The sequence below is a fragment of the Brassica napus genome, chromosome A6 (assembly GCF_020379485.1).
Source record: "Brassica napus cultivar Da-Ae chromosome A6, Da-Ae, whole genome shotgun sequence".
Lineage (NCBI taxonomy): Eukaryota > Viridiplantae > Streptophyta > Magnoliopsida > Brassicales > Brassicaceae > Brassica > Brassica napus.
Genome location: NC_063439.1, coordinates 24289598 through 24301971, shown reverse-complemented (window position 1 = coordinate 24301971; position 12374 = coordinate 24289598). Strand labels below are relative to the sequence as shown.

The window sequence follows — 12374 nt, the reverse complement described above, 5'->3', positions numbered from 1 at the left end:
TTTTGAATGATTGAATGTTTTTGTTGTCAACTAAATAATACTCCATTTGTTTCAAAATACATAAAGTTTTAAGATTGTACTCAACTATTAAAAAATTTATCTTTTATCTTAAAAATATCATTAAAATATAAATTAAAAATTATTCAACCAATCACAAAATATAATACAAAATATCATTGGTTACACAGTTTTTGATAAAGTGTATTGATATATGAAAACATCATCTATTTTGAAACATCAAAAACTCTCTAAAACATCATCTATTTTAAAACGGAGGGAGTAATACTTAAACTTTTTTTTTTTTGGATATCTACTTAAACTTCTTTAAAACCTGCAAGTAAAAATGATACAAGCTGAATACTAGTAAAGATGCTAATGAAACACTTGCACACAACTCAATAATGTCAACAAACAGTACAACTACAACATAACGCTCTGTGTTTATTCCCAAACTCACAGATCTTTTTATTTTTTTTTTGCAGCTACAGATAGATCAAAGATTAGTGATTACAACACACAGTCTTCAGGCCGCGGTAATATCTTCTTCTACGAATTTGACAAACTCTTCCCTTGATCTCCCATCTGGATTCTTCTTCCATTCAATGAACTTCTTCGACGCCTCTATGAATTTCTCCATGTGAAGCTTCTTCCACTCCTACCAAAACAAACATCCACACAAAGCGTTTGTGCCAAAACCATTATGCAACATAATAAACTTAAAAAGACTAAAAAAAACTTAAAAAGACTAAATCAAGTAGTTAGGAAAGAAAAAAACAAGAATAGTGTGAATGAAATGAACCTCGAAATCCCATTCTCCATACAAATGAGGATCATCCTTGTTAGCCCACACAAAGGTTTCCACTTGCATCTTCTCGGATGTTTCCTGTCATAAAAAATATTAAAGCTTCAATCTCATGATTATCATCAAAGATCATTATTAGTGACGGTGAAGATGAAACTTACAGTTAACACAACTTCAACAGTCTTCCTCACATACTCATCTCCTTCAATCATATCTAAATTCTCTAGCTGAGCATCTGTTAGTCCAGTTAGTATCTGCACCATTGAGATCAACAAGTTTGAGAAAGTTTATTAATAAGAAACAAAAAGGACAGAGAGATGAAATCAAAACCTTTCCGTTGATAAGTCCGTTCTCAGACGGAGAGATACATGGATGCAAACGCCCTTTGAGCCTATACAGATGACTGCCAAAAACAAAAATCATTTTTAGTCAAATACCATCTCCAAGCATAGAAAAGAAGATAGGAGATGTGAAGAAAGACGTACTAGCCGTGGAGTTGAGCGGAGATGGTAACAGGATCGCATTCGAGGATCAAGTTGACAACGGATGGTTCTTGGAAACTGCCGTAGACGAAGACATTGTGCGACGGAGACTGATTAGAACTAGTCATCGTTCTTGAATGTGAGAGAGAGAGAGAGAGCGAGTTAGTGCTATCTTTCTTTATTTATTCCTCCATACCTCTCTTTATCATAATCAACATCATCACCTTACGTAGTAGCGTAGATGTGTTTTATTTCCGAGTATAATAATCAACAGGTGTTTGGCTGCCAATTATCGGCTTTAATAGAAAGGTTATGTAACATTAAATATAATTTGTTGACTTTTTTGTTGCTTTATCCTCTTAACAATGGTGTGGAGTCCTGTGAAATTTCCTGTCGGTGGAGAATTTTTGCAGTGTAAGTACTAATGTAACATGTCAGTGATGTAACACGGTAAGAAGAGTATAGTCAAAAGTTTTTGAAATGAATTGTTTTTTTTCTGCTAATATCTGTTTTGTTGTAATAAATGTAGATAAATAAATGAAATAATTACAGATAGAGATTGTGTCAGAGTCTTTGGATTTTGTGTTTAATAAAAATGTGGGCCTGCTTGTAGAGTTTGATTGGCCACGTCAAATCTTTCCTTAAAGTCAGTATGTGTCCCCAGCCAAAAATAAAAGATGGAAAAAAGAAAGAGAAAAGGTGTGGGAAGATAAATGATAAAGTGAAAACATTCTTATTTTTTCTTTTTCTTAAATCGGATTTTCTTTCTTTTCTCCTAATACAATTTTAGATACATTTAAGGGTATTTAGTTATTTACCAGATGACGACAAAAAAAAAGAAGTTATTTACCAGATTGTGTTAAAAATAAAGAAGTTATTTACCAGACCAGGTTGATTTTTTATTTTATTTTGGGAAACAGCAGACCAGGTTGATTGATGACACATAATGATAAGAAATGATAAGACATTAACATGCAACTCAATGTTCATGTAGTAGAACTTATAATCTTATTGCACATGAAGGGACATACCTTTTTTATTTTGGAGTAAACGAAAAGATATCAAGAAAAGGCAGACAAGGTCTTCACGCCACAGGAGGATCCTCGTGTACAAATTTCTCAAACTCTTCCCTTGTTTTACTATCTGGATTCTTCTTCCATTCGATGAATTTCTTTGACGCCTCTATGAATTTATCCATGTGAAGCCGCTTCCATTCCTTACGAAATCAAACCCACAAAAGTGTTTTGCTAAAACCATTAAGCAACCATAATACTTAAAAATGTGACTAATTAGATTTTGATGATTAGTGGAAACTTGTGAGCTAATATTGCATAATGGTTTCAAACCTCGAAATCCCATTCTCCATACATGTCTGGATCATCCATGTTGGCCCAAATTAAAGCTTCCACTTCCATCTTCTCGGATGTCTCCTGTATTTATACCTGGCTTAAGCAATCTTTGGATCATTAATGATCATAGTAATGGTGATTAGAGAAATACTTACAGTTAATACAACCTCAACAGTCTTCCTCACGTATTCAGCTCCTTGAATCATATCTAAATTCTTCAACTGAGCTTCTGTTAATCCAGTTAGTACCTGAAATCTCAAAAAATAACAGATTGGTTTTTTTTGTTTTTTTTTTTTTTGAACAAAGTAACAACAGATTGGTTATGAGTGTATTTTAAACCGGAGACAAACAGTGTTCATTAGTTCAGAAATTAAATATAAAACTACTTAAGCTTTTTTATTTATTTATAAAACTACAAATAAGACAATTCAATGAATTGACTCTCACTGTAGAGAAAAAGCAAATTCTTGTGAACCAGTAGAGATTATGAGCACAAGAATTTCGGTATCAAGAAAAAAAAAATTAAAGAAGATAGAAAGAGATGAAATCAAGACCTTGCCGTTGACTAATCCAGACTCAAAAGGAGAAATACAAGGATGCAAACGTCCTTTGAGTCGATAAAGATGACTGCAAAGAAACAAGAAATCGGATCTGATCAGTCTCCACAAGGTCTAAGCAAAAAGAAAAGAGATGGGAGAAGAAAAATAAAGAAAGGTACAAGCCATGGAGTTGAGCGGAGACGATGACAGGAGTGAACTCTAGGATCAAACTCACAACGGCTGGCTCCTGGAAACTGCCGTAGACGAAGACGTTGTACGATGGAGATTGTTCAGAAGTAGCCATCTTCTTTCCTCTGAACTTGTTTTGTTTCAGTTTGCAATTAAGTTGAGTTTTTTTTTTTTTTTTTTTTGAACACACAATTAAGTTGAGTTAGTACTCTTTATCATCTCTTCATATTTTAAACCAATCTCTATCAGTCATAGTCAAACCATTCGCATTTTTTGATTTTTCTATTATTTTTCCAACTCAATATGACTTTTTGGGTTCAGATTAGATTTGTCTGAATGAAGACACAACTAATAAGACACCAAACTACACCAAACATATAATGCTTTAATCTCAGATACACTAAAAATGATCATACCACTCTTGTTTCATAAATGAACAAAAATACAATACAACATATTATTTGTGTTCCTAACTCACAAGTCACAAAGCCTCTTATATAACTTTATTAGTGATGACAATCATTTATTTGGAATTAAAGATAAGATAAAAGGGAGACAAGTTCTTCACGCCACGGGAGGATCTTCTTCTACAAATTTGGCAAACTCTTCCCTTGATCTCCCATCTGGATTCTTCTTCCATTCGATGAACTTCTCTGACGCCTCTATGAACTTCTCCATGTGAAGCAGCTTCCATTCCTACCAAATCAAAAGATCCACACAAAGTGTTGCACCAAAAACATTAAATAACATAAACTTCAGAGAAAATTATTGGTTTGTAATGATTATATGGAACTTGTGAGCGAGTGAGTTGTTCAAACCTCGAAATCCCATTCCCCATACATGTCAGGATCATCCTTGTTAGCCCATATAAAGGCTTCCACTTGCATCTTCCCGGATGTGTCCTGGATAAAACGGTGATTAATTAATAAAGACTTAAGCAATATCTCATGATCACTACTAGAGACGATGAAAATGAAACTTACAGTTAATAAAACTTCAACAGTCTTCCTCACGTACTCATCTCCTTCAATCATATCTAAATTCTCTAGGTGAGCATCTGTTAATCCAGTTAACACCTGCACAAAACCATCAACCTTTTTTCAGATTTTGAGATCAAAAGAAAAAAAGGGTTAATATAAGAAAAACAAAAAAGAAAAACATACCTTGCCGTCGATGACTCCGGTCTCAAGAGGAGCAATACAAGGATGCAAACGGCCTTTGAGTCTATACCTATGACTGCAAAATCCCCAAGAAAATCGTCTTTAATTAATTAATCTTGATAGAATCTAAGCAAAAGAAAAATGGGAGATGTGAAGTATAAGACGTACAAGCCGTGGAGTTGAGCTGAGACAATGACCGGAGTGCATTCGAGGATCAAACCCACGACGGCTGGTTCTTGAAAACTGCCGTAGACAAAGACGTTGTGCGACGGGGACTGATCAGAACTACTCATCTTCCTTTTTCCTCTGATAGTTATAGTTTGAAAATGTGAGAGAGATGAGTTTAGTAGTTCTCTGTTTTATATCCTCGTATCGACGCCTACTTCCTTTGAATTTTTCTTCCTTATTTGATATTAATAAATTAATAATGATAGTTGACCCCTTCTTTATACTATTTATTTTACCTCGTCAATAGTCGTCAGTTTTTGTTTTATCATAAACAAGTGCATACTTCTCTTCAACTTGATTATTTTGGAGTAATATATTGAGGAGACTCAAATTTTAATATGGTATTATTCTGTTTTGAACGATTAAAATAGCATTTTGATCTTTGAAGTAGCGAAGCAAAATTTGACTAGATATGATTATATGATGGTTGTCATTGCCGCCACACCTTATATTACTACAAACGTCGGCCCTCAGTTTTTTCTTCTTCTACACTCATGCAAAATAAATAAATAAACCCTTGGTGTATGATCGTAGAATATTCTGGTACGAATGTATGTACTTGCCGAGTTTGGTGGTGTATTTGATACTGACTATCAAATGTTCAAAATCTCTAAGAAACAATCTTCATACAAAAATTGTAGTTTTAAATTTACCCAAAAAAAAAGTTTTAAAGTTTTTTTCGTTTAATAAAGAGTATGGTTCATATTTTCAGTGTAAAATTTAAACAAAATTCAAAAATTTAGTGTATTGATTAGAAACAAAATCTATTAGATATTTTAATAAATGATTTTAAATAAATTTCTTAACATATCTACACAACTGTTATGAAATGACTCTTTATAAAACAGAAGAGACTACACAACTTTATTTCATCTCATTTTACTCCTCACCCTCTGCTTTTAATATGTAGTTTGAGATTGCATGGATAGAGCCATAGAGGTTTAATGTAGTTCGATGATCTTCAAAATCAAGCACTATCATTTGCATAAGAAGAAACTGATGCACACAATCCTAGGTCCTAGCAATAAACTCTTAACTACAATACTACATATCATTTGACTTCATAAGTAGAACTCTTGAACCTCAGCTCAAGATCCCATAAATCATAATTTGGCAGACAAGATTCCATAGTAACACAAACAAATTCAAATAGAAGACCAGTTTTAAGTTTTAGCAAGTAGCAACACACAAAACACAAACATATTATATATTAGAAAAAAGACACTCCTTACATACTCTTCTTCTGCCAAAGATTAGCAGCCAAGAAACAACACCTTATGTCTTTGTGCAAGAATCGTCAATCATCAGACAGTGATTTCACGATATCCTCTCTTGTCTTCCCATTTGGATTCTTGTTCCATTCCAACACTTCCCTAAACGCCTCCACGAATTTATCCGCATGAATCACTCTCCATTCCTATACACACACGTACAATCCCAAAATTAATTAAGTATCTGCCAAAAAATATTTTTGGGAAAAAAAAAGAAAAAACTAACCTCATAATCCCATTCTCCATACATACTAGGATCATCTTTGTTAACCCAAACATAAGTTTCCACTTTCATCTTCTCCGAATTGTCCTGTATCATCACATCCTTCCAAATCTCAGAACAAATTAACACACCAAAATTTGCATTAGATTTGTGAACAGAGACAAAGATCTTGTCCCAAACACTTACCATCCTTACAACTTCAACTGTCACTCTCTCATACTCACTACCTTCAGTCACATCGAATTTGTTTAGCTCAGCATCGGATACTCCCGTTATTACCTTCACCAACACAAAAATATTCAAATACAAAATACATATCAAAACAGAACACTGAGATAGAATCAAACCTTGCCGTTGACTTTTCCAGACTCAAAGGGGACAATACATGGATACGGACGTCCTTTGAGTTTATACTTGTGACTACAAAACAAAGCATATCAGAGTTTAATCACGTATCAGAAAAGAACTAGTCGGAGAGGAAGAAAGTGAACGTACTAGCCGTGGAGAAGGGCGGGAACGGTATCAGCGGGGCGGTCAAGGATCACGGCGGCGACGGCTGGTTCAAGAATGCTGCCGTAAACGAATAAGTTATGAGACGGAGCATCAGAGCAACTCATCTTCTTCCTCTGTTTTGATTTGATTAGACGAAATTGACAATAATGTATGTAGTCGATGATCACCCTTTAATCATTAGTTCTGTCGTCTATTGTCCACTACTCAACTTTAAACAGCATCTCCAACAGTAACACCAAATTTAGGGTTGAACTTCACTAAATTTAGTGTTTTCTGATGTCATACATTATTCTTTTCTCTAACCATAACATAAAATTTTACATTAAAAACAATATTACATATCATTTAATTTTTAAAATTTAATTATTTGTAATTCATAAGTAATCATTTTGTTACATTTAAATTATATCTTTTATGTGATGAATAGACCTCAATTTTGGTTAACACCATTCACAAAAACACCAAGTTTCGTGAAATGATATCATTTTTGGTATTTTAATAAAATTACAATTACACTAAATGCTTTGGTATCTCCCTGCAGAGAATCTTCTTTCTGGTTAATGTCTTATTGTATTTAACCGACATCATTAGTGTATGATGCATAGACATATTAATACACATACAAAGTAAAGTATGTCATTATAAAACAAGATGTAGAAACATAAACATATAAATTGTTATAATATCTTTATTTGCTTTATAATAAGGGTTTTTAGTAATTAAACCCCTCAACTAAAGATGAATCGTAAAAAAAACCCTCAACTAAAAATCCTGTGAAATAAACCCTTAACTTTAGTTCCATTAACATATGTTACCCTCCGTCTAAAAAACCGTGACGGAGGGTAACAAATGTTAACGGTTTATAAGTTGAGGGTTTATTTCACTGGATTTTTAGTTGAGGGTTTTTTTTACGATTCATCTTTAGTTGAGGGGTTTTATCACTAAAAGTCATTAAATATTATTAAATTATTTATTATCATTTATACATTGTTTTAAGATTTATAAGCCTTTAAAACTAATTTATAAATTTTAATACATTAATATATTTGTATATTAATTTATACATCTTAAATTAATAATTTTTAAAACTACTTACAACTTATTATAACTTTGAAATATTAAATTATTTGATATTTGGCAATAGTGATATAAAAAAATTTGTGTGTTTATATCGTCATTGTCAAATATGAAATAATTTATAGTTTCTAAGTTATATTAAGTCTTAAGTAGTGTCGAGATAATTCATCCATGAAGTCAATCTTTCTATTTAGAGTATGACGCACTTTTTCCTATTTTCATGATTTCTGTCATCCGATTCATATTTCTCCCCCTCCAAAATAATGCATGATTATTTTTATTCTCATTGATTTCTGAATAACTACATTATATTTTTATTTTCTTGATCAATAATATATTTGAAACATAAAGTAATACAATAAATCAAGAACAATATAGGAAAATAGGAAAGTATAAGCCTCATGATGAAAATAATGAAAATAAGAAAAAGTATGTCATACTCCAAATAGAAAGATTGACTTCATGGATGAATTATCCTCAACACTACTTAAGACTTAATATAACTTAGAAACTTTCAATTATTTGATATTTGAAAATGACGATATAAACACACAATTTTTTTATATCACTATTGCCAAATATCAAATAATTTAATATTTTGAAGTTATAATAAGTTGTAAATCGTGTTGAAAATTATTAATTTAAGATGTATAAATTAATTTTATAATAGATTAATATATTAAAAATATAAATTAGTTTTAAAGGCTTACAAATCAATCTAAAACAATGTATAAATGGATAATAAATAACTTAAAAACCCTTTAATGACTTTTAGTGATAAAACCCCTCAACTATTTTTGAATCGTAAAAAAAACCCTCAACTAAGTTTTCAACATTATAAACCCTCAACTTATAAACCGTTAACATATGTCACCCTCCGTAACGGTTTTTTAGACGGAGGGTAATATATGTTAACGGAACTAAAGTTGAGGGTTTATTTCACAGGATTTTTAGTTGAGGGTTTTTTTTACGATTCATCTTTAGTTGAGGGGTTTAATTACTAAAAACCCTTATAATAAATATAAACTTTCAGACACTACCAACCATTTCTCGAATTGCAATGTAAGTTCCTAAAACACCAATGGGAACACTCATCACCACCATACCAAACAACATTACAGTCTCGAACCCAAGTTTCTTGAAATTTCCAGAGATCTTCAAGTAACATAGGCAAGGGAGAAGAATGGAAACCGTTACACTCAGTAATGCACCAACCAGAGACATCATATAGCCGAAGAAAGGAAGTGTCTCAGCGATGACCACACTACTTGCTATGAACAATGTACTTATCGAGAGATGCAAGTATGATTTCTTGGCGTACTTCTTAGGAAACCAATCTTTTATTGTGTTCACCGTTGGTGTGATCATCAATGCATATTTGGCTATGGGGTTTACAAGGGTTGTGTATATCGCCACCTTTGAACTCGTCTTATGAATCGGAAGATTCAATGTTATTTGTGATAAAGTGTTAGATCCATACATTAAGTAGCCCAAAACCGCCATTGATGTGTAACCTATGGTGCACAGTATAAAAGATATAAGTAGGACCTGCCCAAAAAAAGGTTCATATTAACATTATTAGTATTCACTTTTAGAATATACCAAAGAAAAGATAAAGAACGTAAGATTTATGTAATGACTTACATTGTTGAATTGATGTTTGCTTTTCATAGAAGAATACAAAGTGGGCAACACGGGATGCGCACCATAACAAAAAGCATACAAACTCAAAGCGGTAGGGATCCCACTCCAGTTGATCAGCTTTCCACTTTGATGAAACCCTATTCCATCAAATGCTCCGACCCAAGATATTGATCCAAGAGTCACTGCCGTAGCTAAAACTCCACTCATGGAAACATAAGACAAGACGCTTAAACTGTCCCACCATAGAGTTGGCATGATGACGAGGGCCACTGACGCCATGAACGATTGTTTCCCGTTCAATCTCAACCCCATCAGTTTGATGTTAAACCCCGGGAAAAGATTGTGAAGATTGTCACCTTCAAGGATCAAGAAACCTGTGGTGACTAGGTAGAGTTCTAGGTGCATGAAGACTGACACAATGATTCTTCCTGGTCTACCAAACGCGCGTTCTCCAATGTCAGGATACGTTTTGATGGTGCGATCAGCGTTCATACATTTTGTAATGAGTAAGGATGTGTAGAAGGCGGTTGCGGCTAATAGTAGCAGAAGTGAAAGACTCAACCATCCTCCACGAGCTAGAGAATATGGTACTGATAGTATTCCAATTCCTAATACAATTCAAACTTTAATCATTAGCAATACTAATTACTATGTTATCAATACAAATATGAGTAAGTATGTAAATGCATGGAACCAAGCTAAAGAAACTAACCTGAAAGGGCATTGAGTGCGTTGAAGCAAGTCTTAAAGAGAGAGGAAGATCCGCCATCGTCAAGTTGTTTTTCGTGGTTATCTTCTTCCATTGCTAATAACTTCCTCATAGAAAGGTAGAGAATAAGATTTTATTTTTGCAAACTTATGCAACAAAGTACCGATGATGCAGTGTAGTATATATATATATATATATATGTTAACTTTGTCTTCAACTTGTACAATTTGAACTTCTTTTAGAAATAGTGATAATATCTTTTTCGTGAAAATAATTGACGATTTTCAAGAAAACAATTATATTAATCAATATGGGTGTGATCACCTAAAGCGAAAGGCATTGTGATGTCTGACTGTGAATGCAATAGAATAAAACAAAATCAATTACTTCAGAAATAATTTGTTGTTACCAAATATTCAAAGAAAATAGTTGTTGCGGCTATCCATATGATCATATTATGTGATCATAATCCCAAAATTTCAAGGAAGATTGTCATCTATAACAAAGTATATAATAGAGACCCGTACATAAAACAATGAGAGATCACATAAACCATTCAAAAACCCTAAAACGTACCTGGAAAATAAATGGGAAATTAGACTTTCTCTGAATCTAAGGGGCTTAATCTCTAAAACAAATCTCCGAGCCTGAACAATGACACGAAATCAAGTATTCATATCTAAGCGTTGAGATCACGGAAGAGTAATGAGTGGAGTCTTACACATGTGAAGGTAGAGGAAACTTGGTTAGGTGTTTAGGTTTATAGCCTTACAAGATAGGCATTCAATGCCAACTAATTAGATTTTAGTATTTTTCTCAAATCTAAAATACATTCTAAATTCTAGACGTTTAAACCGCTAACCTATGAAGTATATCTTTAATACAAGCCTAGACTTTTTCAACATTTTTTCCTCCGGATGAGTCATATCACTTTATGATATTTATTCGAGTTGATAAATTTACCCACATTATCTAAATATCTAGGGTGGTTTTTATTTTCATTGTTGTCAAAAAATTAAAATAATCTTTAACCCAATTACGTTTTGTCTTTTATTAAACTAAAAGAAAAGTTCCTTTTGATGTTATGTTCTTCAGGGAAGAAAAGTGCAGTAAAAAAAGTCTTCATGTGGCCGTAACTTCCCTTTTTCTCTTCTCAACGTGTATGATTCTTAGGCAATTTAATTCTTTCATTTATTCCCTAATTAATTATAAGGGTTGAACAAAGCCGTTAATTCATAAATTGAAGCACGAATTAATATTAAGATTTGACCACTTTTAACGTGATTTATACGATTAGATTCATTTGGTTAGCTGCATTAAATCAAATATGTGGTGTTATTTCACATACTTAACATATTTATATATTTTGATAAAAAAGAAACATATTTATATTAACTAATTTGATGTTCATAGCGTGATGAATGCACTTGACAAGAGACTAACAAATGGAAAAGACAATTAGGGTCTGACTGGTTCAAACGCAGCGGTTGCGGTTGCGGCTGCGGGCGTTTGCGGATGCGGGTGGTTACGATTTCTAGCGGTTTTAAGAGATTTGTACGACTGGTTCTGCGGTTAGAAATTGGTGCGTTTGCGGGATACTTATGACTGGTTAACTACCAAATACAGCAGCGGTTAAATAATAAATTAACAATATTTACATTTTATACTATTATAAAAATATCAAAAATCATAATATTATAATAAATATGTAAATTATATTTTCAAAGTTATAGTTTTAAATTTTTTAAATTATAGAAAATATTTTTATTTTAAAATTTTATAATATTAATTAAAATATAATAGATATATTTTAGTATTTTTATAATTCCATTTTAAAAATTTTATTTTTATTTTTATTTTTGTATTTATATGGTTTTTTTTAAAAAAAGAAAAAAAATTATCCTCCCGCAACCGCCCGCAACCGCAAACGCTAGCTGGAACCAGCTTTTGATTTTAAGAAGTTCAGAGCGGTTTGAATCGATTTGTAGCAGTTTGTATGATTGTTTCGAAACGCTGTCAACCGCTACCAATCGCAAAAGCTGCGTTTGCGGGTGGTAGCGGGAAAACCAATCAAGCTCTTAGTGAACTAGAGGTAGTATGATACATTATACGTTTAATCCTCATTTCGGAATTTTAATTAATTTGGGCTTAGTGTTATGCTAACTCTTTCTTTGCTAATCATGGTCTG

The 12374-nt window shown here is 32.6% G+C and overlaps 5 protein-coding genes across 7 annotated transcripts; all 5 read right to left on the bottom strand.

The window, feature by feature from the left end:
- Positions 1–358: 358 nt before the first annotated feature.
- LOC106349144 (protein AIG2 A) lies at positions 359–1605 on the bottom strand. The gene is made up of 5 exons (XM_048735329.1): positions 1288–1605; positions 1133–1205; positions 964–1056; positions 800–883; positions 359–655 (listed from the first exon to the last, which is right to left on the bottom strand). The coding sequence occupies exons 1-5, from the start codon at positions 1410–1412 to the stop codon at positions 524–526; spliced, it is 507 nt and encodes a 168-aa protein (XP_048591286.1). The 5' UTR covers positions 1413–1605; the 3' UTR covers positions 359–523.
- A 608-nt stretch (positions 1606–2213) lies between these two features.
- Positions 2214–3583, bottom strand: LOC106349147 (protein AIG2 B-like). The gene is made up of 5 exons (XM_048735330.1): positions 3352–3583; positions 3188–3260; positions 2789–2881; positions 2631–2714; positions 2214–2500 (listed from the first exon to the last, which is right to left on the bottom strand). Exons 1-5 carry the CDS (start codon positions 3474–3476, stop codon positions 2369–2371), a joined length of 507 nt encoding a protein of 168 aa, XP_048591287.1. The 5' UTR covers positions 3477–3583; the 3' UTR covers positions 2214–2368.
- A 185-nt stretch (positions 3584–3768) lies between these two features.
- On the bottom strand, positions 3769–4912 carry LOC106349146 (protein AIG2 B). Its single transcript, XM_013789064.3, has 5 exons — positions 4690–4912; positions 4525–4597; positions 4345–4437; positions 4180–4263; positions 3769–4057 (listed from the first exon to the last, which is right to left on the bottom strand). The coding sequence occupies exons 1-5, from the start codon at positions 4812–4814 to the stop codon at positions 3926–3928; spliced, it is 507 nt and encodes a 168-aa protein (XP_013644518.2). The 5' UTR covers positions 4815–4912; the 3' UTR covers positions 3769–3925.
- A 901-nt stretch (positions 4913–5813) lies between these two features.
- LOC106352343 (protein AIG2 C) lies at positions 5814–6976 on the bottom strand. Its single transcript, XM_013791995.3, has 5 exons — positions 6739–6976; positions 6591–6663; positions 6430–6522; positions 6247–6330; positions 5814–6166 (listed from the first exon to the last, which is right to left on the bottom strand). The coding sequence occupies exons 1-5, from the start codon at positions 6858–6860 to the stop codon at positions 6047–6049; spliced, it is 492 nt and encodes a 163-aa protein (XP_013647449.1). The 5' UTR covers positions 6861–6976; the 3' UTR covers positions 5814–6046.
- Positions 6977–7370: 394 nt separating this feature from the next.
- LOC106352342 (amino acid transporter AVT1I) lies at positions 7371–10919 on the bottom strand. 3 transcript variants are annotated; one of them, XM_048735327.1, is made up of 5 exons: positions 10763–10919; positions 10190–10289; positions 9478–10085; positions 8842–9381; positions 7371–7451 (listed from the first exon to the last, which is right to left on the bottom strand). In XM_048735327.1, exons 2-4 carry the CDS (start codon positions 10278–10280, stop codon positions 8863–8865), a joined length of 1218 nt encoding a protein of 405 aa, XP_048591284.1. In that variant the 5' UTR covers positions 10281–10289; positions 10763–10919; the 3' UTR covers positions 7371–7451; positions 8842–8862. The 3 variants fall into 3 exon arrangements, with proteins under 3 accessions (XP_048591284.1, XP_048591285.1, XP_048591283.1); XM_048735328.1 differs by having other exon boundaries at positions 10190–10282; positions 10763–10903; XM_048735326.1 differs by lacking the exon at positions 10763–10919 and having other exon boundaries at positions 10190–10733.
- Between the last annotated feature and the right edge of the window lie 1455 nt (positions 10920–12374).

What these genes read in the sequence shown, in the direction of transcription:
- LOC106349144 (XM_048735329.1), bottom strand. Translation starts at nt 1,412, where the DNA reads ATGACTAGTTCTAATCAGTCTCCGTCGCACAATGTCTTCGTCTACGGC. An exon ending in TCCGCTCAACTCCACGGCTA is followed by an intron (nt 1,206 to 1,287) that starts GTACGTCTTTCT and finishes TGTTTTTGGCAG; the next exon opens with TCATCTGTATAGGCTCAAAG. An exon ending in CTGTTGAAGTTGTGTTAACT is followed by an intron (nt 884 to 963) that starts GTAAGTTTCATC and finishes TTTTTATGACAG; the next exon opens with GAAACATCCGAGAAGATGCA.
- LOC106349147 (XM_048735330.1), bottom strand. Translation starts at nt 3,476, where the DNA reads ATGGCTACTTCTGAACAATCTCCATCGTACAACGTCTTCGTCTACGGC. An exon ending in CTGGATTAGTCAACGGCAAG is followed by an intron (nt 2,882 to 3,187) that starts GTCTTGATTTCA and finishes TTGAGATTTCAG; the next exon opens with GTACTAACTGGATTAACAGA. An exon ending in ATGGAGAATGGGATTTCGAG is followed by an intron (nt 2,501 to 2,630) that starts GTTTGAAACCAT and finishes TGATTTCGTAAG; the next exon opens with GAATGGAAGCGGCTTCACAT.
- LOC106349146 (XM_013789064.3), bottom strand. Translation starts at nt 4,814, where the DNA reads ATGAGTAGTTCTGATCAGTCCCCGTCGCACAACGTCTTTGTCTACGGC. An exon ending in TCAGCTCAACTCCACGGCTT is followed by an intron (nt 4,598 to 4,689) that starts GTACGTCTTATA and finishes GGGATTTTGCAG; the next exon opens with TCATAGGTATAGACTCAAAG. An exon ending in CTGTTGAAGTTTTATTAACT is followed by an intron (nt 4,264 to 4,344) that starts GTAAGTTTCATT and finishes CGTTTTATCCAG; the next exon opens with GACACATCCGGGAAGATGCA.
- LOC106352343 (XM_013791995.3), bottom strand. Translation starts at nt 6,860, where the DNA reads ATGAGTTGCTCTGATGCTCCGTCTCATAACTTATTCGTTTACGGCAGC. An exon ending in CAGTTGAAGTTGTAAGGATG is followed by an intron (nt 6,331 to 6,429) that starts GTAAGTGTTTGG and finishes GTGATGATACAG; the next exon opens with GACAATTCGGAGAAGATGAA. An exon ending in ATGGAGAATGGGATTATGAG is followed by an intron (nt 6,167 to 6,246) that starts GTTAGTTTTTTC and finishes GTGTGTGTATAG; the next exon opens with GAATGGAGAGTGATTCATGC.
- LOC106352342 (XM_048735326.1), bottom strand. Translation starts at nt 10,298, where the DNA reads ATGAGGAAGTTATTAGCAATGGAAGAAGATAACCACGAAAAACAACTT. An exon ending in CGCACTCAATGCCCTTTCAG is followed by an intron (nt 10,086 to 10,189) that starts GTTAGTTTCTTT and finishes GAATTGTATTAG; the next exon opens with GAATTGGAATACTATCAGTA. An exon ending in GCAAACATCAATTCAACAAT is followed by an intron (nt 9,382 to 9,477) that starts GTAAGTCATTAC and finishes TTTTTTGGGCAG; the next exon opens with GTCCTACTTATATCTTTTAT.